This window comes from Neomonachus schauinslandi, chromosome 5, assembly GCF_002201575.2.
Source record: "Neomonachus schauinslandi chromosome 5, ASM220157v2, whole genome shotgun sequence".
In the NCBI taxonomy this organism is placed as follows: domain Eukaryota; kingdom Metazoa; phylum Chordata; class Mammalia; order Carnivora; family Phocidae; genus Neomonachus; species Neomonachus schauinslandi.
Window position 1 is genome coordinate 139,643,433 of NC_058407.1, and position 23,395 is coordinate 139,666,827.

A 23,395-nucleotide genomic window follows, 5' to 3' on the forward strand; every position below is an offset into this window, starting at 1 on the left:
TTTCCAGACCGGGGCCAAGTGGACCTTCGCGCTCCTGGGCCACCTGCTGCTGGGCTGCAGCCGTCCCTCGTGGCGGCAGAGCAAGCCAAAGCAGAGGCCCCATTACACCCTCTGTCGGAGTCTCTCCCCTTTGCAGGCTTCCGACAAACCAGGGCCGCGGTCTGCACGGCAGGTGCCGTTCCTGGCAGCGGGAGCCAGCCCGGATGCCCACGGGAAGCCGGGGCAGACACCAGCGGGCCGCCGTGTCTGGCTGAGGCAAGAGGAGAGGCAGGCCCGGTGGCGGCGGAGGCCCACCCCGTTCTCCCGGCTGGGAGCGGGCAGCGGGCTGGCCTAGCAGGCCGGCGGAGAAGCAGGCTGACGTGGGCCCGGAGCTCCCGAGGCAGCTGCTTGCTACGGGCGCGCTACCGGGGCCACGCCTCGTGGCCAGCTTCCTTGCGTGCGCTCTGTGACCTGTGACCAGCCCCCTCTCCTGCCAAGCTGGCCGCGGAGCCTGCTGTCCGGCTGTGGGACAGCGACAGCTTAGGACCCCACTGTCCCTCTGCTTATAGATTTCCCGCCAATAAACCCCGTTTTATATCTCATCGTGTAGAACTGGTATGTGTGCCCACGTCCCTCGTGCAACAGCAGTCGGCCACCACAGAGCCACACGCACTGTGTCTCCATGCCACGAGGTCGGGAGTGATGGAGCTTGGCTGGGCACCCCCAGAAGAGACCCCCACGCAGCAGGCAGCTCACCTGCCCCAGTGCCGGCTGGACCAAGAGCAGGGGGCGTCCTCTGGAGCGGCTGCTGAGAGCTCTGCCCCCGGCCTGCAGGGGGCGCTGCGGCCCCTGCTGGCCATTGCCCTCATCGCCCTGAAAGAGAGGCCTTGGTTCTCCGCGGCGGCCCCTCATCCTGAGCCCCGTCTTTCTCATGAACTGGGGCGAGCTTAAAATGGAAGTGGCACCCCCAAGGACAGGGCAACCTCGACCCCCAATTCAGACCCTGGCTTCCTTCCCAGGCGAGTGCGTGGCCCATCCGCTGACCCGGTTACCGGCTCTGCAGGGCCCTAGCCTAGCAGCCTGGCCCGCAGTCAAGAAGACGGGCCGCGGACCGGCAGCCCACCTCTCAGGTGGGAGGCAGCTGTCTGCCGGAGGACCCCTGTGCTGACGGCCCTCAGCATGGACGCTCTACGCAGGGGCTATGTCTTGAGCAGTGCTCATGGCCATGAAGCCTGCCGCCCTGAGACAGTGAGCTGCCCACGGCCAAGGCCAGAGACACAGCCCTGTGGGAACAGATAGGACACCCCAATCCCGGGCCCATCTTCGTGTCTCAAATACGCATGCCCAGAGAGATGGCCACACCTGGAGGAAGGTCCGTGCCTCTACCCGCTGAGTCTCTGCTCAGCCCCACTGTGGAAGGGGCGCCCCACACGCATGAGGTGCTCCAGCGAGAAGCGCTGAGTCCCGACGGCTGTTACCCCTGCACGGCCTGCGGGATCTGCTGGCTCTGCAGCCTCCCCAGCCGGCTCTGTGTGGGGTCAGTGACTTCCTCCATCACACGTCCTGTGCCCCTCAGCTTGGCCGAGCTCCAGGATGCAGCACAAGGAGAATCACGGGGACGCAGGCTTCTCCTCATCCTGGATGTTCATGTTGACGACGGCCTGCATGCTCTTCCTCTTCTCTGCTCCTGCTTTGACTTCAGAGGACAGATGGATGGCCTGCGTTGCTTGGACTGAGGATGCTCACGTGGACAGGAATTTTGACACCACCGTCACCTTGGGTGGCCCCCTGGCTGCTCCGGCTCCAGAAGCTTCCTCCCATACGTCCACTTCCTCCACCATTGCCTAGCCACAGAGATGTCCCCTGCCCTGTCCTGTCACGGAGCGAAGTGCACGGGGGCAGGTCCTCAGAAGCTGGCCCCTCCGTGGCTGGAGATGGATCAGCAAGGCAGTGCCCTCCTCCTTCCCTGCTCCCGCTCTGCTGCTAGTGTCCCCCAATAAACCCGATTTTATGATGTCTGCGCCACACGGAGCAGGTAGTGACAGTGAGCAACAATTATGAAATTATGTTTCAATTATGAAATTCTTTTTTTTTTTAAAGATTTTATTTATTTATTTGACAGAGAGAGACACAGTGAGAGAGGGAACACAAGCAGGAGGAGTGGGAGAGGGAGAAGCAGGCTTCCCCTCTGAGCAGGGAGCCCGACGTGGGGCTCGATCCCAGGACCGTGGGATCATGACCTGAGCCGAAGGCAGACGCTTCGAGCGTCTGAGCCACCCAGGCGCCCCTCAATTATGAAATTCTTTAAAAAATTCACTAGGGATAACAAAAGTATCAACAAGGAGCTCAATTTTTAAAAATGGGGAGCAGTGGCCAGCTATGGGAGCCCCAGCCCCCAGTCCCTGTCCCCAGGGTGGTAAGGTGAGCATCATCAAAATGCTTCTCACGGCTCCGCTCCCCCTTGGTCCCCACCCAGCCTCAGGTCCCCACATCCTTCCTGCAGGAAGGTGGCACCAAGGACCTCCTCGGGCCCGAAGTCAGCAGAGGCTTCTCAGAGCTAGCTCGCGCTCAGGCTCTGACCACCCCCTGCCGACCTCTCCCAAGGACAGCTCCTCTCAGTCCTCGGCCTCCCTGGAGGGCTGCTCTGCCTCCACCCAGCCTAGAAGCTGCGTGGTTGGTGTTGTGGGGACTGGACCTCAGCCCCTCTCTGCCCAGCTGCTTGGAGGGTTCCCGGTTTGTCAGTTTGCAGCATGAGCCTCATGGCCTTGGCCCTGACTAACCTGTGGGCATGGGGCACAGGCAACAAGAGGGGGCATCTACCTGTTGTCCGCCTCGCGACGGTTCCGCCACACAAGGAGAAACCCAGAGCTGTGCTTGACGCTGTCCTGCCTGTCCCCGTTAACTGTGACTGCCCACTGGTGCCGCCCTGTCACCCACACGCCATACGGTTCACCCATTCAAAGTGTGACGCAGTGGCACTTAGTATATGAGTGGTGCGTCCATCCCCGCCATCTAATTCCAGAATATTCATCACTCCGAAAGGAAACCCCAGACCCATTAGCCTCACTCGCTCTGTGGTTCCTTTCTCTGGCGCTGGGAGGTTTTGGGGAATTCAGGGGTCTTAGTCCACTTAGGCTGTCATAACAAATACCATAGATGGGGGGTGGGGCGCAATTAAACAACCCACTTGTTTCCTCAGAGTCCTGGAGGCTGGAAGCCTGAGATCAGAGTGCAGGCACGAGCGAGCTCTGATCAGAGCCTCCTTCCTGAGGTATAACGGCTGCCTTCTTGTTGGGTCCTCTTATGGGGCAGGGGGCTGACTAGCTAACTCCCTGACCTCTGCTCCTAAGGGCACTAATCCATCATGAAGCTCCACTCTGACCTAAACACCTCCCCAAAGCTCCACTTCCTAAGATCATCACAGTTGATTAGGGTTTCAGCATACAACTTTCAGAGGGACACATTCACGCCACAGCGCCCGCTAAGGCACTCCTATAGTAAAGAGAACACTTCAGTTGGTCCTTACATTAATAAACATCCCCATCCCGAGCCCTAGCCACTTGCCGGCACGACCACAGCAGCCTCTGGTGTCCCCTTTCTGCAGTCCATCCCTATGATAGCCACATAGCCAGGGGCTTTTCTACAGCGCAGTCCCATCATGCAACACCTGGCCCAGGTGTTCTCTCTCTGGTTTCCACATCAAGTACGACTGCCTGGTTCAAGGACCGAAAGCCAGAGGTACTGGGGTGGGGCGACTTCTGGAGACCAGCCAAGGACAGGGCAGCTCCTGGCCTTGGGCCGTATCCTCACCACAGCCCTACAGAGCTCAGACCCTTTTGGCTCCCCACCCCACTGTCCCCCCAAGGGCTCGGAGGGCACTAGAAGGGCCCCTGAGCTTTGGAAATGAGGCCTTGGGCTCTGGCCTCTCACCCCCAATGCTTGAGAGAAAGGAGGAGCATTTGCCTAGCACCTAGCAAGTACTCAAAAATATTTGTTAAAGATGTCATTAAGTGAAGAGGGGACGGGTGGGGGCCCAGTCAGGGTGCTGCTCAGGCCCCTGTCCCACATCTGTTGGACTCTTGATGGTGGAAGTGACCCAAATGTCCATCGACTGATGAATGGATGAAGAAAATGTGGGCTAGCCATACCATGGACTATCACGCAGCCTTTAAAAAGAGGGAAATCTGTCATATGCCGTGACATGGATGACCCCAGGGGACAGTATGTGAAGTGAAACAAGTCAGTCACAAAAGGACAAATATTGTGTGATTCTACTTACATGAAATACCTAAAGTAGTAAAAAAAAAAAATCACAGGGTAAGTAGAAAGGTGGTTCTGAGGGGCTGGGAGAGGGGAGGGGAATTCGTGTTTGATGGGCTAGACCTTCAGCATTGCACAATGATGCGAATATACTTAACACTAATGAAATATTCACTTAAAAATGGCTAAGATGATAAACTTAATGTTAGGTGTTGTTTACCACTGAAAAAAGAAAAATGAGCGGATGCCAAGAGCCAGAAGGTGTTTGTAATAAATGCCTTCCCCCCAAAGACTCTGGCTGCCAGAGAGGTTGTAGAGGGTGAGAGTGGGGAGCTGGACCTCAGTTTGGAGTGTGATTTGCCCAAGGAAGAGATGGTAGTGGCCCAGACTAGGGAGGTGGCAGCAAGGACAGAAAAGGGACAAGAGATGAGATGTCATGAGTTGACGTGCACTCCCTGTTCATGTGTGGGAGTCCTACCCCCCAGTACCAGAGTGTGATCCTATTTGGAAATGAGTCATTGCAGATGCAATTAGTTAAGATGAGGTCATACTGACCTAGGGTGGACGCCTAAGTCAATATGATTGGTGTCCTTATAAAAAAGGGAAATTTGGACACAGACCCATGCACACAGGGTGAACACCATGTGACGATGGAGCCAGACATCGAGGTGATGCTTCTACAAGCCAAGGAACACCCGTGATGACCAACCTCTAGAAGCTAGTGGAGAGGCATCGAACAAATCCATGCTGACAGCTCTCAGAAGGAACCCTCCCTGCTGACGGCTTGGTGTTGGAATTCCAGCCCCCAATCTGTGGGACTCTGCTAGGAAAGCAAAGGGAAGACAACAACTAGATGGAGCAGGAGGTGCGCCGGTGAAGCTAAGTTGTGCCGGTTGGTGTAACAAGCAAACCTTCGATCTCAACAGTTACGCAACACATGTTTTTTTCTCATGCATCCCCACACTTCGGGTTGGTGGGCACCTTCCACCAGGTCACTCAGGAATCCAGCTCCTTCCACCCTCCCCAGGCCCTGGGTATCTCCCACATCTAGTTGGTGAAGGGAGGAGAGAGAGCCCTGGCAGAGACCTACATGTGTGTGCTGCAAACCTGGAGATTGTGTTAAATACAGTTTTGGATGAAGGAGGTCTAGGGTGGAGGCTGAGAACCTGCATTTCTAACAAGCTCCTCAGTGATGCTGATGCTGCTGGTCTGGGCCCCCACTTTGAGTAAGGGGAGGCATCACTCCTGCCCACGCCCCATTGGCTTGAACTCATTCCCATAGTCAAATGCAAGGGAGGCAGGGAAATGAAGTTCAGCTGTTTTTGCGGAGCTGGAGGAACCAGGATCAGTAAACACAGGAAGAGGGCGGGAGCAGGTAGGAGGGTCCTAGCCCTCCCACCACAGCAGTCCCGTTATTCTGCAGGGACCAAGGGGAAGTACTCACTGAGACTGTGGGGCCCTTCAGCCTTCCTGAACTCTCTGTAAGTGACAGGGTGAGAGCCAAGGTCTTCTTCTTTTTTTTTTTTTTTAAGATTTTATTTATTTATTTGAGAGAGAGAGAACACATGAGAGGGGATAGGGTCAGAGGACGAAGCAGACTCCGTGCCGAGCAGGGAGCCCGATGCGGGACTCGATCCAGGGACTCCAGGATCATGACCTGAGCCGAAGGCAGTCGCTTAACCAACTGAGCCACCCAGGCGCCCCAGAGCCAAGGTCTTCTTTAGTTTGAGGCTCTGTGAGCCATCTGGGACTAGAGCTTGCAATGAGACCCTGCCCCTCATCTCAGTGCCCCAGTCCTAGAACTGAGCACCCCGTCCCTGTCATCTAATAGCTCCTCTGCAGGAGACTGAGCCCTTGAGGAACGGGAGGCTGAAGTACAGTAGACTGGATGGACAGCTTGGTCCATCCCTGCCAGGACAGGTGCCTGTCCCTACTCTACTCTCCCTACTGACCCCTGTCCCTGTCCCCCACCTAGCCCTTTCCTGGGCAATCTGTGACCCTGGAGGTGACACCCCACACACCTCCATCACAGAGGCCATGGCCCAGGCCTGCGGTCCCCAGATGCTGCTTGTGGGCCAGAGACTTGGGAGGACACCTACAAGCCCCAGCAGCAACTGCCTCTCTCCGTACCCCCCTTCATGAGAGAAGGGGGCCAGGTCAAAGGGTGGCCCCCGGTCATTCCCTGGTTAGGGGGGCCTTAGACACAGGTTGTCTGCTGGGCTAGCATGTGCATGTGAGACTCCCGGTCCAGTGCTCAGCAGGGCCAGGAAATTGGGAGGCGAGTCCCGGCCAGCCTGGCAGCTGACAGGGCTTCCCCAGGAGGCGACCCTGGTGTCCAATTCGAGTTTCAGCAAGCCCACCTCCTTCGAATGTTCACCCCCGGGGCTGCCCGCCCCTAGGATCCAGGAGCCTCATCACGAGAGGCACTAACTGCTAGGTATCCGGTCCCATCGTCGCTACCCACATCTTGGCCTTTCTAGAATCCTTCCTGCACGCCCCTAGCTGATGGGCGGGCACAGTCCGTCAGGGCTGGACAGCTTGGTGAAGGCCTGCGGAGAGGTGGGGAGGCTGGATTGAGGGGCAACAGATCTGGGCGGGGCGGGGCCGCTCCGGGGCCCGGGCCACCACCCATCTCCTCCACGGCGCCGCCCCCGCCCTCCCACGCACCTGCGCTGGCCTCCCCCCAAGCCCTGGGGGCAGCCGGCGGGCGGCGCTGGGAGATCAGAGGATTCGGAGGAGTTGGGCCCGGGGGAGGGGGCGGGGAATTTCCCCCCACGCCTGCCTGGGCCTGCTCCCCTCCCCCTCCCCCGCCAGGTTGGGTGTGGGGGGGCTCCGCTGGGGGAATTCCACTGCGCTGCGAGGGCTCCAGCGAGCCTGGGCTGGGGGTCCTACGGAAAGAAGGGGGAAGAGAGGACAGGCTGGGAACAGGGGCGCAGCTGCCTTCCTCCTCAGACACCAGCTGCCCCTGCCTGTCCGGGATTGAACGTCCACCATTCCCGCCTGTCTCGCGGGCGCGGGGGCAGGGAGTGGCACTTCCTCCGTCAAACCGGAGGCATTCGGTACTTGGGGAGAGGGGCCTGAGGATGTGAAAGAGGGTGTGCGTTTGAGCTTCCGACAATGAATGGGTGACAGACTGGGAGTGCGTGCGTGCACTTGATTCAAGGGAGGGTGTCCCAGGGGCGTGTGGCCTCGGGAGAGGGTCGTGTATCACCCCCATTGGGGTCCGTCTGTCCACCAGCCTGGCCTGTCCTCCTCCACACACCGCTAGAACCTGCACGGACCTTGAGAGGGGAAGGGGAGGGGAGAAGCGTGCCGGGACACCGAGGGTCCCGGGGCAGTGTGTGTGTGTGGGGGGGGGGGGGTGGGGTGGGAGGCGTCTGGACCTGCTGCCTCCGCTCCAGTCTCGGGCGGGGCTTCCCGGCCTCGGGGGATGGGGTGGGGAGGGAGGAACTCAAGGGGGAGGGACCCACAGAGGGACGCGAGGGGGGCAGGAGCCAGTGCGTTAGAGACCTGAGCGAGGGAGACACAGAGAGCAAGGCGCAGCGGGAGGGGGCGGGCGTGGAAGCCGAGGCAAGACCCGAGCACTGAGGGGCAGTGACGGAGAACGCCCCTGGCCAGAGAACCCCGGGGATACCCCCAGTGGGGACACAGGGGCAAAGAGACGCCTTCAGGGGCGGAAACCCTGGGAGGCATATACACCGCCCCAGACGGAGAGCGCCGCCCAGAGTGGGACGAGAACAGACGGTCAGAGGACAACGCCCCCCAGGTCGCCTGGAAGACCCCGGAGCGACCCCGGGGGCGGCATGGAGCGTGCGTGGGCCAGGGCAACCCCTCTTTGGTTGGGGGCGATGGAGACACGGACCCCGCGGGGCCTCCTCCTTCTCTTCCTCTTCCTCCCGCTGCTGCCGCCACGCGGCGCCTCCGCCGGGAGCCTGCACAGCCCAGGTGAGTCTTGGCCCGAAGACTGAGCCGTGGTCACCACTCTCTCCTCTGCCTCCGCGCCTAGAACCGGGTCCCGAGGCTGAGGAGGGGTCAGAGCAGGTGGCGGGAGCAGCTGAGCAGCCTCAGGGCCCCGTAGGCGTCGGGGGCGCTGACTGGGGAGCCGGGTGGCAGTTGGGGGGGGGTTGAAGATGCGGGGGAAGGTGCGGACCTCCCCAGTCCCCGCGGTCGTCGTGCAGGCCTGTCCGAGTGCTTCCAGGTGAATGGCGCCGACTACCGCGGCCACCAGAACCGCACGGGGCCGCGCGAGGCCGGCCGCCCGTGCCTGTTCTGGGACCAGACGCAGCAGCACAGCTACAGCAGCGCCAGCGACCCCCAGGGCCGCTGGGGGCTGGGCCCGCACAACTTCTGCCGGTGAGGGGCGGGGCCTGCGCTGGGGGCGGGGCTGGGCGCCGCGGGGTCTGCGGGGTCCTGGGGCAGGGCCTCGCTGTGGGTGCAAGGGAGGTCTTGGCTGGGCGGATACAAAGTCCACCCGGAGGGTCTGGGAGCGGAGCCTCGGCGAGGGACGAGGCCTAGCCCGTCCTGGGGGAGGGGCTGGACGCTCGGAACATTGTCGCGCATGGGACCCGCCTTAGGTGCCCAGAGTCTGCAGTCTCGGGTCAGGCCTGGGCATTCAAGGAGCCCGCGCGGGCGGGACCCAGTCGTGGGGCGAGCCCTGGAGTGAGGGGCCGGGCCCTTGCCATACAACTGACTCGAGAGCCCCAACTCGTTATGGAGGGATTGGGGGTTCAGAGCCACAACTGCTGTCTGGAGCTGAGCTGGAGAACACCACCAAGCGCAGGGCTCACCACTTTTGCTCTAAAGCGGGGTCCCAGCCCAAGGGAAGTGGCTGAGGCCCAAGGCAGGGTTGGGGACAACACTACTGGTGGCCTCAAAGTCCTCACGTATAAGGGCACGTCCTAGCAACAGCTGAAGCCCAAAATACGCCCTCAGGGCCCCTTGAAGGACTTCCCACCAACCCCTCGGAAGTCGACATCCAGAAGCACGTGGGACAAACCAGAATTTGTGCGACAACGGAGAGGAACACACAAAGTTCTAACACACACGGTGGCCATTTTGCGAATAGGCTGTGGGGTGGGGCCTGGGATTTGCAGCCTTTGGGGTGGCGGGATCCGGACCACTTGTCCCCCACCGGCAGGAACCCCGACGGCGACGTGCAGCCGTGGTGCTACGTAGCCGAGACGGAGGAGGGCATCTACTGGCGCTACTGCGACATCCCCACGTGCCACAGTGAGTGGGCCCGGCTGGACAGGGCTGGGAACGCTGGGCTGCCTGGGTGGAGTTCTCTTTTGGGGGCACTGACAGAGCCTGACTCTGCTGCCCCCTCAGTGCCTGGATACCTGGGCTGCTTCGTGGATTCCGGGGCACCCCCCGCCCTCAGCGGCCCCAGTGGCACCTCAACGAAGCTCACGGTCCAGGTGTGCCTTCGCTTCTGCCGCATGAAGGGCTACCAGGTACTGCTTCCCACCTCCGGCCCAGAACGGTGACCCCTCAACTTGACCTCAGGACCCAGATCAACTCCCAACTCTGACGTCAAACCCTGACGCTGATTTTGGAACCTCCAGCCCGATTCCCACTTGCGACCCAGACCCTAGGCTCCCACTACCCCGCCCCTGCCCCAACCACTGCCTCTGGGGTCACCCAGTCTGTGCTCCCAGCTGGCGGGCGTGGAGGCTGGCTACGCCTGCTTCTGTGGCTCTGAAAGCGACCTGGACCGGGGACGCCCGGCCCCAGCTACCGATTGTGACCAGATTTGCTTCGGCCACCCGGGCCAGCTGTGCGGCGGCGACGGCCGTCTGGGCATCTACGAAGGTGAGGAGTGAGCGGGGAAGAGGGGCCTGGGGGAGCGGCGGAGTCTGGGTGAGACCCGGGAGCGCGATGCCCTCATAGGGGGGGCGGGATCTGGGACGCGCAGAAGAGGCGACCGGGCCGATCTCGGGGGTCAGGGGCGCGGCCTGGGGTTGAGGGCGGGGCTTGAGAGGAGTCACAGTCCTCGGAAGGAGTGGGACCCGGCTCAGGCGGCAGGGAGGCAGGTCTGGGGTCGGCCCCCCTCCCCCCGGGGAGGGAGAGGAGCCTGGCCCCGCGGTTCTGACGGCCGGCCCCGCCCACAGTGTCCGTGGGCTCCTGCCAGGGCAACTGGACCGCTCCTCAGGGCGTCGTCTACTCCCCGGACTTCCCGGACGAGTACGGGCCGGACCGGAACTGCAGCTGGGCGCTGAGCCCGCCGGGCGCCGCGCTGGAGCTCACCTTCCGCCTCTTCGAGCTGGCCGACCCACGCGACCGGCTGGAGCTGCGCGACGCCGCCTCGGGCAGCCTGCTCCGCGCCTTCGACGGCGCCCGCCCGCCGCCGCCCGGGCCGCTGCGCTTGCGCGCCGCCGCGCTGCTGCTCACCTTCCGCAGCGACGCGCGCGGCCACGCGCAGGGCTTCGCGCTCACCTACCGCGGTGAGAGCCCGCCTGGTCGCCCGCCGCCCCGCCGCCCCGCCGCCCCGCCGCCCCGCCGCCCCGCCTCACACTTCTCTCCGCAGGGCTGCAGGACGCCGCTGACGACCCGGTGCCCAAGGGCTCGGCCCAGACCCCCGCAGCGCCCCCCGACTGGGCCAACGTGAGCTGCAGCCCCCGGCCTGGGGCTCCGGAGGCCGCGATGGGGGGTGAGGCGGGGCGTGCGAGGCGGGAGGGCGTTTGGGGAGCCGCCCCTTCCAGACCCCGGCCTCACAGCACCGTGCGCCCGCAGCCCGGGTCTTCTCGACGGTGACGGCCATCTCGGTGCTGCTGCTGCTGCTGCTGTCGCTGCTGCGTCTGCTGCGCCGACGGTGCGCCCCCTGGGGCGGGGCCTGAGGGCGGACGCCTCGGTGCCCCGGGGCGGGGGGGGACCCCGCTGGGAAGCTGGGGCCTCCAAGGGGACCGGGGCTGGGAGGAAATCCTGGGTTCTTGAGGGCCGAGGCCTTGCGTCCACACAGGGATTCGCGCGTGGGATCGCAGGCGAAGCAAGATGCTGGAGGTAAGTTGGTTGGGGCTTCGGCTGACGTCTGCTCCCTCTCTAGGAGCTGTCTGCTGGCTCCGGGGAAAGGTCCCCCGGCGTTGGGGCCTTCCCGGGGCCCTGGGAGAAGCTGGGCTGTGTGGTACCGCCGGCCTCGAGGGGTGGCCCTGCCCTGCCCTCCCGGGGACCCTCAGGCTGAGGGTCTAGCCGCGAGTTACCGGCCCCTGAGCGCCTCCAGCCAGAGTTCCCTGCGCTCGCTCATCTCTGCTCTCTGACTCGGGACCCCCAGGGTCCACTGGACCCTCCCCAGCGGAATGGACACCTGAAACTTCATGCCGCACTCTGCGTTGACCTTCCGCCCCTGTAAGGGCATCTCTGTCCCTGGTCATCCGTGGAGGCCAGGCATTGGACAGGAAGCATCTGATGCTGTTATTGAGAACTTGGTCTGACCCTCGGGGTCCAGATGGTTGAGACCAAAGGGCAAGAGGAATCCCAGCTTCCCTTCCTCATGAACCTTGAAACGGGGGTCTCTGATTTCAGGTTGCTTTGAGAGCCTCTTGGGGTGGTCCTGGACTGCTGCCCTAAGGGAAATGTGAGAGGTCGAGAAAAGTAGTCAAAAGACCAACGGTAGACTTTGAATAAAGGACCTATTTTGGTACAGGGCTCTGCAAGTTGCTGCGTAATGAGAGGGATTATGTTAATGAGGGTATCGGAGCCAAGGTTGGGTGTATCCATGCAAATTAAGGTCGGTCCCCACAAGGGGTGATTTGGAGCCTCCAGGAATGCTGAAGACTGAGGAACTGAGGAGGCGAAAGGATGGGTGGGCGGGGTCCTGTAGAAGGGGAGGAGGAGGAAGCCGGTTGTGGGCGGGTTTAAGCCGAAGAAGGCACGCATTCCTGGACCCGGTTTAGGATGAACCCGGGAAGGGACCGACGTTTCTCCCTTGGCCTCCTACCTTCTCTCTTCCCCTCTGTTTCCTGTCTTTTCTGGGTGGAACTGAAGGTGCCCTTGTTGTGGAAAATAATCAGACCCTCGAGAAACCAAGTGACACTCGAAGAAGTAGGAGAACTCGGGTTTATTTTACGCCAGCGGACCCAGACGAGCTCGCACTCGAAATTCTGGGCCCCGGGCAGCGGGGTTACAGGGTTTTTATAGGGGGGGTGCAGCGGGTCAGGTTCCAAGGGCTATGCTGGCTGCTGGTATATGGGTTTAAACTGGGGGAGCGGGGGGTCCTGCTTTAGGCAGGAACAGCGGTTAGGGAGCTTGTGGCGGGAAGCCTGTTCAGAAGCAGAAACGGCTGGTTATCTCTTGCTCCCAGCGGGACTTTTGGTTATCTCTTGCTCTACCACCTGAGCTAGCAACTTTCCATCCTCTGGGGCCTGCTGGCCTGGGCCTGCTCTGGGTAATTTTCCTCTTCACCCCCAGTGGGCGATAACAGGGAGCGAGTTTGACCGAGCCCAGGTTATAAGGAGCCTGGCCTGAAGGGCAGGGCATGGCCCGAGGGTGCTGGGCGCGTCAGACACATCTGTAGAGGCCTGGGCATCTCAGCGTGGCTTGCTGCGCTCCGGCTGAGTCGGGAAGGTGGAGAGATCACCCCTGGAGTGGGGACGCGCCAGGTCTAGACTTTACTGGACGGAAGGTCCGGGGCCGGCAGCACCTTGGACAGAGCCCGGGTGAGGGGTGGGGCTGCGTGGCGGGGAGGGTGAGTACCCAAGGGTGCCTCGACCTGGGGGGTCGCGCGGAAAGCCCGGGCGCGCACGGCAGACTCAAGGCGCCGGGGCCTCTCCAGCAGAGCCACCGGGACCCAGAACGTTGGATCCCTCGTCCACAGCTACCCCATGCAAATGAGGCTAGGACCGCACACATTATGCTAATTAAGCGAAAGTCTGGGCGGGCGGGGGCGGGGCCTCCCCAGCCAGCCGCGCCCATTGGCCCTCGCAGGGCTGACGTCACGAGCACCGCGCGCGAAACGCTGGCGGGATGGCGGGGGCGAGCCGCTGGGGCGGAGTCTGGCGTCCCCACCAGCGTCCGGCCGCACCCGTCCTACCGGCTGAGAAGAGACGACCGGCCGCCGCCGGCGCCGCCGCCACGAGCTGTCCCTGCGGCGCGCCTGCCCCGGCAGGGCCGGCCGCACTGCGCTCGGGCGCTCCGCGCGTCCCCAGCCTCCGCCCCGGCGTTGGGGGCGCCGGGCCCGCGCGTGCGCAGCGCGGGAGGGGGCGCGGGCCGGGACCCCCGGCCGGCGCGTGCGCGGACGGGGCACTGGGCGGTGGGTGGGCACCGGGATGAGTCTCCGCGCGCTGTGGCAGCACTGAGGAGGCGGCCGGGGGCCGAGGGAAGCGCGGACCGCCCGCGCCGGGCCGGGCCGGGCCATGGCGTTCCTGGCCGGGCCGCGTCTGCTGGACTGGGCCAGCTCGCCACCGCACCTGCAGTTCAACAAGTTCGTGCTGACGGGCTACCGGCCGGCCAGCAGCGGCTCGGGCTGTCTGCGCAGTCTCTTCTACCTGCACAACGAGCTGGGCAACATCTACACGCACGGTGAGCCGCGCCCCGCATCCCACACCCGCGGCAGCCCTGCCCGAGCCTAGTTGGGGGCCGGAAGGCCGCCGAGCGCCCCAGTGCTCAGGTCCTCGGCTGCCTGGGCCCTGGCACGGCCAGGAGCCGTGGTGACAAAGCTGCCATTGTCCCGGACGGAACTGTCCTTCCGCTCCCCGGGCGGGGCCCCCGGGGCAGGCGAGGGAAGCAGAGTAGGGGACCAAGTCCGCTTAATCCCTCTGAGCCCCGGGGAGGAGTCTGGTGTCCGCCCCCCTTCATAATCCCTGTGTCTGGGGCACCCTCCCCCGCCAGCACTCGTCCAATAGATAGATGGGTGTTGACTTTGGCTAGGAGGGGCCCAGGAAAAGAAGCCAGGCCCCAGCCCCTCCCCGTGCGGCTGCCCTGCCACCCCCGTCCGGAGCAGCCCGGCCGCGAGGCTCCGCCTGGTGGCGACTCCTTCCTCCCCCCACCCCCCCACCCCCGCAGGCGCCCGGCCCCTCCTCCGCGGCCCTGCTCTGCTGACACAGCCCTGCCCGTCCTTGGGCTGCGCGGGGCCAGGAGAGGGGACTGGGCAGGCAGGGCCCAACCTTGGTACCTGCCTCACTGGGGGACTATGGCCTAGCCACCCCTTGCCCAGTTTGCAGCCAGCAGCTTCAGTCTGCTGTGCCCGCCTTTGACCCCTGTGAGGGCAATTCTAGAGTGCCCTGGGGAAGGGGTAGGAGTCACCCTGGTTGGGGCCGACAGGAATGGAGCACAGGAAAAGCTGCTGGGGTGATGGAACAGGCTCCGTCAGCCCCTCTCCCCTGCCTGACTTGGCCCCTTTCTGGAAGACAAAAAGACCCAAAGCTCCTTGTGTCTGGTCACCCAAAGAGGACACAGGGGTTGAGAGAAGTGAGCTAAGTGACCAGGGGATCTGGTATCGTCGCCCACATATCCTATTCAGAATTCAGCATGAGGTCATGCCTCCTTCTGGCTTCTGCTGACACACCAAGTTTGGGGGACTGGGGCCCCCTGCTTTCTGGGGAGGTAATGTGGCTGCAGGGATGAGAGCAGCGTGGGAGTTAAGACTGCTTCCATGGCTTACCTGCTGGGGTCACCTGGGCCACTCACTCGGTTTCTTCAACTGAAAGTGTGGATGACGGTCTCTACTTCCAGAAACTCTTTTGTGAGCTCTGCTGTCCCAGAAGTTACTGAAGGCACAGGGCCTGCCTCTGTCAGCCCGGTCGCTAGTGTGCTCACAGCATTGTCAAGACCTGTCTTGCCTCATTCCCCTTGTATTATCTCTAGACTGTGGACTCCCTGAGGAAATGACTTGTCCTCTGTGCTCAAGCCCTGTGATGGGTAATTATCTCCTCCCCCAGGGCTAGCCTTGCTAGGCTTCCTGGTGCTGCTGCCGATGACCATGCCGTGGGGTCAGCTGGGCAAGGATGGCTGGCTGGGGGGTACGCACTGTGTGGCCTGCCTGGCACCCCCCACAGGCTCTGTGCTCTATCACCTCTTCATGTGCCACCAAGGGGGCAGCGCTGTGTATACCCGACTCCTTGCCTTGGATATGTGTGGGGTCTGCCTTGTCAACACCCTCGGTGAGCCAAGGGATGGGGTGGGTGGGTTTGAAGGATGGGAGCTGGGAGGGGGCAACCAGGAAGGAGGCGGCAGGAGTCACTCACATGAGCCCCGGATATAAAGGGCAGGCAGTTCCCCAGACTGATGTGCCTTTTCCTGCCTCTCTCCTCTGTGTAGGGGCCCTGCCCATCATCCACTGCACCCTGGCCTGTAGGCCCTGGCTGCGTCCGGCTGCCCTGGTGGGCTACACCGTGCTGTCAGGTGTGGCTGGCTGGCGGGCCCTCACAGCTCCCTCCACCAGTGCCCGGCTCCGTGCCTTCGGTTGGCAGGCTGCTGCCCGCCTCCTGGTGTTTGGGGCCCGGGGAGTGGGGCTGGGCTCTGGGGCTCCAGGCTCCCTGCCCTGCTACCTGCGCATGGATGCGCTGGCACTGCTTGGGGGACTGGTGAACGTGGCCCGCCTGCCGGAGCGCTGGGGACCTGGCCGCTTCGACTACTGGGGCAACTCCCACCAGATCATGCACCTGCTCAGCGTGGGCTCCATCCTCCAGCTGCACGCCGGTGTTGTGCCAGACCTGCTCTGGGCCGCCCACCACGCCTGCCCCCCAGACTGAGCCACCTCCTGCCCGCCATGCCGGCCTCTCGACAGTCTTCTAGGACCAACAATACCGTGCTTCACTCCTCCTGCTGGTCTTCGAGGGGCCGAATGCCTGGATGCTTCCAGCAAACAGGACTCCCCAGCTAGGAGACCTCATCTGTTCGTCCATTCGTCCCTGTGGACTCATCTCTTCTACTCACACCTCGGAGCTCTGGCTTCCCCTCCCTGCCACCTTCTTTCAGGGTACTGTCCGTGTAGGCTAGAAGGAAACCTTTCCTTCCTAGGCCTCAGTTTATCCTCTGTGACCTATGAGGGTATGGCCAGAGCAACTCCGGGGTCATGTCTGGCTCTGACAGTTGGAATCCTACCAGCCCAGAGCCATGAGCCCACCCTGCCCAACACGTAAGGTACCTCATGGGGGCCTTGCCCAGCCTCCAGCCCGTATTCCTGACCTCTGTCTTTCTGCTCTGCATACCAGCCCTCCCTGCAGCCTGAGGCTCACCCACCCCTTCTCCCTTCTGTCCGGAGACTGTGGAGTGAGGGGTTGGGGCAACAGGACTAGTCTCTTATCCCAGGACCACGGGGTAGGAGGGCGGCTGCAGGTACTTTCTCCAGGCAGCTAGCACAGAGACATAAAGAGCCGAGTGGCCCTGGACTCAGGGCCCCACTGGGCTGAGGGCCCCTCCCCACTTTGAGTGCCATGCTCTGATGGCTCGACCTACACAGTGGGGACGCGCCTGCTCAGGAAATCTCTGCTCCACACGGCGCATGGCTCCTACCTCCAGTCAGCTGGCTTGGGGCCTGCATCAGGGCTCAGCCTCCGCCCACCCTGGGGCCACATCAATAAAAGGGGCAGGAAGCGCTGTGTTGCCCCACAAGCAAGCTTGGGTGCTCCCAAGATTCAAATACCTTTTATTAGATATGGGTAGGCAGGAGGCACCTCTGGAGTTCCCAGAGGGACCCAGCCTCCAGGAGGATTGGGGGGTGGCTAAAAGGTTAAAAGCACCAAGGCTGGCCTGTAGATTCAGGTTGGGCCCAGTGAGTCCTCAAACAGGCTGAGGAGGTTCCGAGGTTCAAAGGAGGGGAAGGAACCCCGAGGGGGCTCAGAGTCAATGTCACTTAGGTCCAGGGCATCCCTGGGGTGGGGGGGAAGAGAGACAAATGACACTTAGGTTCTGAAAGCCACTACCTCCCACCCCCCTGGACTCTGGGCCTGCTCACCTCAGTGAGTACCTGTTCCGGGGGGCGGGGGAGCCATGACGGGGGGTGGAGGTATTCCCGACAGCCCTGGCCAGGACGGCCTCTGGAGAGAGTGAGAGCCTGCACGGGGTGGGCCAGACAAGTAAGGTGTCGAGGGGTGGGGAGTGCACTGGGAGGAGGCCACAGCTGGGTAGGGGCAGCAAGATCAACCCTGTCCCTGTGCAGGTGCCAGGCTCCAGCCTGGCATGGGCGGGGGGGGGGCACAATGGGGACTAGCAGAAACGCGGTGCCCTTTGAGAGAAGCACTTTCACAGCTTTGAAAGGCCATCTGACCACACTCAAAGGCTACCTCTGTTCTGTCTCAGAACACATGGGTTAGGAGAGCTGGCTTTGTAGTGAACTTGTGAAAATGAAGCTTTTCTGGTACTTCCTGTCGATAGGACGTGTCCCCGTGGCAAGGGGGTGACATTTCCGTAAGGAAGGGGTTAATGGTGTGATTCCTCCTGAGGCCTGTGTCCCAAGCATATGATTTTTTTTGCAGCAGTTTCTTAATTACAGCCCCTCACCTGACCACCAGGAGTTTCCCAGGGCCCAGCTCCCCAGTGCCTCATCTGTGGGCACTGGCAGCCCCTGCTGTTGGGGGGGGGGGTGCTGTGGCCCTCACTGCTCCCTCAGGTGGCAGTGCCCGAAGACTGAAGCTGCCAGTTCTGCTCTGCTCTGCACATTGCCTGCACTGAGCTTGGAAGAGACAGCTGCATTCAAAGCAGGCCAGGCTGCACCCCCACTGGCCCCGGTTCCCATACCAGGGCATGATGGGAGCCAGGTTTGTGGGAGGGATCCTGCTCACTGCTGATCCCCTTGGGTCTGGGGCCTGGCCGTGCTGACCGCCCCTTTCCCCCGCCCCCAGCACCCTCAGCTCTCACCCACCCTATGCTGTCGTCATCCCAGCTGCTGGAGAGGCTGCTGTCCAGGAGTAGGCTGCAGGGCGGGGAGCCAGGTGGGGTGGCTGGTGGGCTTGGGGGCTGCAGCCAGCTGGCAGGGTGAGCCAGCCCATGCCAGAGCCAGCACAGCAAGGAAAGCAGGGCCTGTGGGGACACAGATGAGGGAAGCAGGTCAGACCCTGGGCTGGGGAGCAGGGTGGGACGTCCTGCCACCATTGCCCGACTTACCTGCCACAGGGCCCACCCTCGACTGAAGGCGTCAGCAGCCATATACCACAGAACGCTCCAGGGCCGAGGCTGCCTGAGCATGGGCAGGGCCAGCAGGGCCGAGGCTGTGGCCCGCAGCTTGGGGTCAGGTTCTAGCATCATGGTGAGGACAGAACGCAGCTCAGAAGACAGGCCTGTCCACAGGGCAGGGCCATGTCAGGGGTGACTGGGCTGTGAGCCCAGTTGCCCCCCACCACCAGCCATTTCCTCCCACACGAGCCTGCCCTCCCTGGGGCAGCATGGTCCTCTCCATCCTTGCCCTCCACTTACCAGCCGTGAATTCAGGGGGCAGATAGCCCTGGCGAAGCTGCTGCCAGCCCTCCCCACCATGGGGTAGCTCCATGTTGCACGCCACTTCCAGGATAGTGAGACCCAGACTGGGAAGGACGGGGGCAGTGACAGAAGAGGGGCAAGGTTGGCCTTGGGACACAGACCCTAGAGCTCCAGGCTGCCCAAGAAGAGGGTGAGAAAGGGCTGCGATCTTCTGCCATGAGCCAGGGATGTGGGCCCCAACAGGGCCAGTGATGGGACCGTGTCATCAGCATGGACCCCAGGCAGAGCACAGCCTGTAGCACCTGTAGCACAGCATGTAGCATGGCGTCTACCTTAGAGAGACCCACACACGTGCAATAGCAAAACTGGGTAAACTGAGTCCTCCTGGCACCCCTCACCGGACAGGCACTATGGTTACTAATGTCACTACCATCGTTCTATTGACAAGGCTGGATATGGCTGTTCGAGGCCGCTCAGGGGTTACTAGCCCAGACGGTGGAACCCAGTGCCTGGTCTAGTCCCAGCCTCACCACTTGCTAACTGGACTTCAGGCAAGTCCCCCAACCCCACTGTGTCCGCTGCCTGTAAATGGAGTCATTGTCCCCACTGTGGGGGTGTGGTGAGGAAATGGGTGGATGCACGTAAAGTGGCTCCAAAGCGTTCACTGCTTAGACAGCCTGACTCTGCAGAAACCCCTCAACTACAGGGCAGGCCTCCACCCCTTTGGAGCAGCATGTCCGGCCCAAGGCCAAGTCTTCCTGACTTTGGGCTAGGGTGGCGTTTCCCTCCCTCTGCTAACTGCACCCTGCCTTGCGCCGCCGAAGAGCCTCCCCCATCCCAGCCCTCACCTGAACACATCCGCTGCTGTCCCATAGGAGCCCTGCAACAGCTCAGGAGCCATGTACCGGGGGTCTCCCTCCTGGGCCTCACCAGCTCCAGACGTACCCAGCTCCACCAGCAGCCCAAAGTCACCCAGCTTGCACCGGCCCCGGGGCCCCAGGAAGATGTTGGCAGGCTTGACGTCAAGGTGGACCAGGCCTTGGCTGTGGAGGTGAGCCAGGGCAAGCAGGGTATCCCGCAGGTAGCCCCAGACCTGGGCCTCGGGCAGGCCGGCGCCCCAGGCCTCACAGTGCTGCTGCAGGCTGGGCCCACACAGCTCCGTCTGCAGGTACAGGATGCCGCCCTCCTCCCAGGCTTGCTCCAGCCGCACGCAGCGTGGGTGCTGCCCCACCTTCTCGTGGCCGCCCACCTCGGCCAGCTTGTGGGCCCGGTCCTTGGGGCCCCGGAACGGTGACATAGAACGCTTTATTGCATAGAGCCGGCCATCTTCCTTAGAGCGTACCTGGAAGGGAGGCGGCACAACCACTTAGGAGGGCCATCCGGCAGATTCCACTACGACTGTACGTGTGTGGGACTTGTAGCATGGCGTCTACCTTAGAGAGACCCACACACGTGCAATAGCAAAACTGGGTAAGCCACTCGAGCTCTAAGTCTTGACCCAGAAGGGTCTCCATGGCACGTTGTTCTATGCAGAAAGCTGGGTGCAAAACCATGTGGGCAGAATGACCCGCTGTAGAGAATAGACAGTGAGTTTGTCTCTATATGGTCAACTTTGGAGATGTATAGAGAAAGGTCTGGAAGGAAGGACACCCACCTGAGAAGCATAGTAGATTCCTCTGGGAAGAACTAGTCTAGGGGCCGGTGTTGTTTGTACTTTTTAACAACAAAATTGTCTCCATGTAGTACTTGTGTAAGGAGAATTACCATTTTAAAGGACATATAAGTGATTGAAAATATATTTTAAGAAAAAAAAAGTGGCATGGAGGGTGTAGCCTGAATGCCGGCTGGCCTGAGGTGATGGGGGAGGGGGCTGGCTCCAGGGCAGGAGGAAAGGCAGCCAGGAGCCACTGTAAAGCATGCCAGGCTCTGGACAAGGGGAACGTGTGTGTTGAGGGGCCTGAGTGGGGGGAAGGAGAAAGCAGTCAAATCAGGCACTGAGGAAGGGAGCCTGTCAAGCCAGTGGAAGCAGGCTGCCCAGGACACTGTCCCATCCAGGCATGGGAGGGAGGTGGGATGGGGGAGATCCCCCAGCAGGCCCAGGGAGTTGTCACCCCACTCACCTTGAAGACCTCTCCATAAGAGCCGTGGCCCAGGCGGCCAAGCCTCTGGAAACTCTGTTGGAAAAAGGACTCTGGCCGGCTGGGGTCATATGAGGGGCTCTGCAGGGTCTCAGAGACTCTGCCTCGGAATGACACCCTCCGGGGCTGGGGCTGGTGCCAGCCCGGGGTCCGAGGAGGGAAGAGGCGGCTGATAGGGATGCTGCCCTTGGCAGGGGGCCGGGGTGGGAGGCTGCGACTGAGCCCCCCAGGTCTCTTGAGGGAGAAGCCAGGTTCTGCATGGCGGAAGTAGGCTGGGACTGGGACAGGGGTACCACTGAGGGGTGGAGGGGTGCCCTCCGTGGGCACGGGCATGGCCAGCACAGGAGGCCCTGGGGTGCACAGTACGGAGCAGTATGTCCACTCAAACAGTGCCTGGTCCTGTGGCCCTAAAGAGGCTTCGGAAGAGAACCACGTCCACTCCGCACACACGTTCTGCTTTAAACATGGAGGCCACAGGGACACCGAGCACCTGCTGGGAGAAGGCAGAGGACAAATACATATATGCCTGCACACAGTCATCTGTCACCTTGGAGGTCATAGAAGCATAAAGTGAAAAGCCCAAGGCCATGTCCTCCAGACTCCCACAGTCCAGCAGGGGTTAAGCTGAGGCGGGTTCTGGAGCCGGACCGCCTGCATGTATATCCCTGGCACATCACAACCAGCTGTTTGGCCTTAAAATATACACCTTCTTCCAAAAATGTAAGGTGGAAATATTAACACAGGCCTACCATCTCTTATCTCCAATTCAAAAGTAAAAACAAAGGTCTGAAGCCAAGTTTCTTTCCTGAATTCTTTCTCCTAGCCACCAGGCTGAAACTCATTTCGTGGGACTGCACTTCTAGCTCCATGTTGCAGAGACCAAGTTCCAGGCAGGCGCAGCAGAGAAGCCAGGGGCTCCCTCTTCCATCAGCCTCCGCTCGAGGAGCAAAAGCTCGACCTCAGAGTCCAGAGGGCTGGCAACACGGAGCCCTGGTAGCTCAAGCCCAAGCTCCTTTGCAGGAAAGAGGCTCCCCCGTGGGAAAGGTGAGCCGAGAAGGCCAGAGGCTACCGTCCCCACCCTAAGGAGGCACGGTCACCCAGTGAGACGGGCACCACTGTCCCTGCCCTCAGCTCCAGAGCTGCGGCCCAGGGATTCTGCCTACCGAGAAGCAGGCAATGAAACAGAAAGTTCTGAAGCTCTCCCTGCAAAAACATAGTGACTTTATTTGAAACAATGTGTGGGAAGTTCAAGCTCAAAGGCGCTCTCAAAGTCAGTGGAGGCTTTGGTGGTAAGCAACTAGGAGGAAGCTGGTGCCTCCGTTAGTGCAACAAAGTACCCCTCGGGCCAGCTAGTTTACTGCAGAGACCGGGGGAAGGAGAGAGCTAACAAGAGCCTGGTTGGGGTCAGAACAAGCCCCAGACACTGAATTCAAAAGCTATCTTGTTAAAGGAGCCCCAAATTAATTAGATCATTCTATGGAGCAATGGATGCCCTAGGCATTGTCAAAAACAATAGAACAATCAGCCCACAATTGGTGGGGTAACAGCTAAGTATGGGGAAGGATAGACAGAGCCCCTGTGAAACCACTGGTATTCTAAGGTGACCCGCACATGCCCGAGGCTGGGCCCTCTGAGAAGGAGCACCAGAGGCTTCACACCGCAGGGGAAAGAGACATCACTACAATGGCCCAGCCAGTCACTAAGCAAATAAACAAGCAAACAACAGTCACAATCCCCAGGGAGGGGGGGGGTGAGAAACCAGTATCCACAGTTGCTATAGCATTGTCTAAAATGTCCAGTTTTCCACAACAACAAAAAATTACAAGATGTGCAAAGACATAGGGAAGTGTGACCCATACACAGGAACAAAGCAGACGACAGAAACTACCAGTAAGAGGGACCAGATGTCAGATTTCACAGATAAAGATGTCAAAGTAGCCACTATACATATGTTCAAGGAACTAAAGGGAACCACGCTTAAAGAAAAGAACTATGATGACAACATTTCACCAAATAAAGAATACTGATAATGAGATAAAAATTATCAAAAGAACCAAGTGGAAATTATGGAAATGAAAGGTGTAATACTGAAATGAAAATCTTCACTGGAGGGGTTCAACAGTAGATGTGAACTGGCAGGATGATGAGCAAACTTGAGGACAGATGGACAGATTATGCAGTCTGAAGAACAGAAGGAACAAATAACGAAGAAGCAGGAACAGAGCCTCGGAGAAATGGAGGACAGCACTCAGTACACCGGCCTATGCAGAATGGCACATGGGAAGGAAAGAAGAGAAGCAGAAGGGAAAATACACTAAGAAATAATAGAGGAAAACTTCCTAAATGTGATTCCCAGAAAAACCTCCCCACTGCAAGAAAACCGCATTAACCCTAGGCAATGAGCTCAATGAACTTCAGGTACAGTAAGTGAAGAGATCCACACACAGAAACATCATATTAAAAATGCTGAAAACCAAAAACAAGGACACAATCTTGAGAGTGGCAAGAGAGAAAAGGACTCACCACTTACAACTCCTCCACAGGAGATTAACTGCTGACTTCTCAACAGAAACAGCAAAGGGCAGAAGGCAGTGGGGTGGCATATGCAAAGTGTGTGTGTGTGGGGGGAATCTGTCAACCAAGAATTCTATATCCAACAAAACTATCTT

The 23,395-nt window shown here is 60.8% G+C and overlaps 3 protein-coding genes across 10 annotated transcripts; 2 read left to right on the top strand and 1 right to left on the bottom strand.

The window, feature by feature from the left end:
• Positions 1–8,087: 8,087 nt before the first annotated feature.
• Positions 8,088–11,492, top strand: KREMEN2 (kringle containing transmembrane protein 2). Of its 4 annotated transcripts, none has more exons than XM_021698268.1 (9): positions 8,088–8,184; positions 8,418–8,592; positions 9,377–9,468; positions 9,568–9,692; positions 9,897–10,050; positions 10,350–10,682; positions 10,766–10,888; positions 10,972–11,050; positions 11,282–11,492. In XM_021698268.1, the coding sequence occupies exons 1-9, from the start codon at positions 8,088–8,090 to the stop codon at positions 11,490–11,492; spliced, it is 1,389 nt and encodes a 462-aa protein (XP_021553943.1). The 4 variants fall into 4 exon arrangements, with proteins under 4 accessions (XP_021553943.1, XP_021553945.1, XP_021553944.1 ...); XM_021698270.1 differs by having other exon boundaries at positions 10,014–10,050; XM_021698269.1 differs by lacking the exon at positions 10,972–11,050 and having other exon boundaries at positions 11,282–11,424.
• A 2,008-nt stretch (positions 11,493–13,500) lies between these two features.
• PAQR4 (progestin and adipoQ receptor family member 4) lies at positions 13,501–16,906 on the top strand. Of its 4 annotated transcripts, XM_044915053.1 has the most exons (4): positions 13,501–13,752; positions 15,111–15,332; positions 15,490–15,659; positions 15,861–16,906. In XM_044915053.1, exons 1-4 carry the CDS (start codon positions 13,587–13,589, stop codon positions 15,921–15,923), a joined length of 621 nt encoding a protein of 206 aa, XP_044770988.1. In that variant the 5' UTR covers positions 13,501–13,586; the 3' UTR covers positions 15,924–16,906. The 4 variants fall into 4 exon arrangements, with proteins under 4 accessions (XP_044770988.1, XP_021553776.1, XP_044770987.1 ...); XM_021698101.1 differs by having other exon boundaries at positions 15,490–16,906; XM_044915052.1 differs by having other exon boundaries at positions 15,228–15,332; positions 15,490–16,906.
• A 25-nt stretch (positions 16,907–16,931) lies between these two features.
• On the bottom strand, positions 16,932–21,142 carry PKMYT1 (protein kinase, membrane associated tyrosine/threonine 1). 2 transcript variants are annotated; one of them, XM_021698099.2, is made up of 7 exons: positions 20,709–21,142; positions 19,437–19,930; positions 18,586–18,692; positions 18,277–18,449; positions 18,035–18,192; positions 17,169–17,227; positions 16,932–17,074 (listed from the first exon to the last, which is right to left on the bottom strand). In XM_021698099.2, the coding sequence occupies exons 1-7, from the start codon at positions 21,057–21,059 to the stop codon at positions 16,932–16,934; spliced, it is 1,485 nt and encodes a 494-aa protein (XP_021553774.1). In that variant the 5' UTR covers positions 21,060–21,142. The 2 variants fall into 2 exon arrangements, with proteins under 2 accessions (XP_021553774.1, XP_021553775.1); XM_021698100.2 differs by having other exon boundaries at positions 16,932–17,043; positions 17,141–17,227.
• Positions 21,143–23,395: the final 2,253 nt, after the last annotated feature.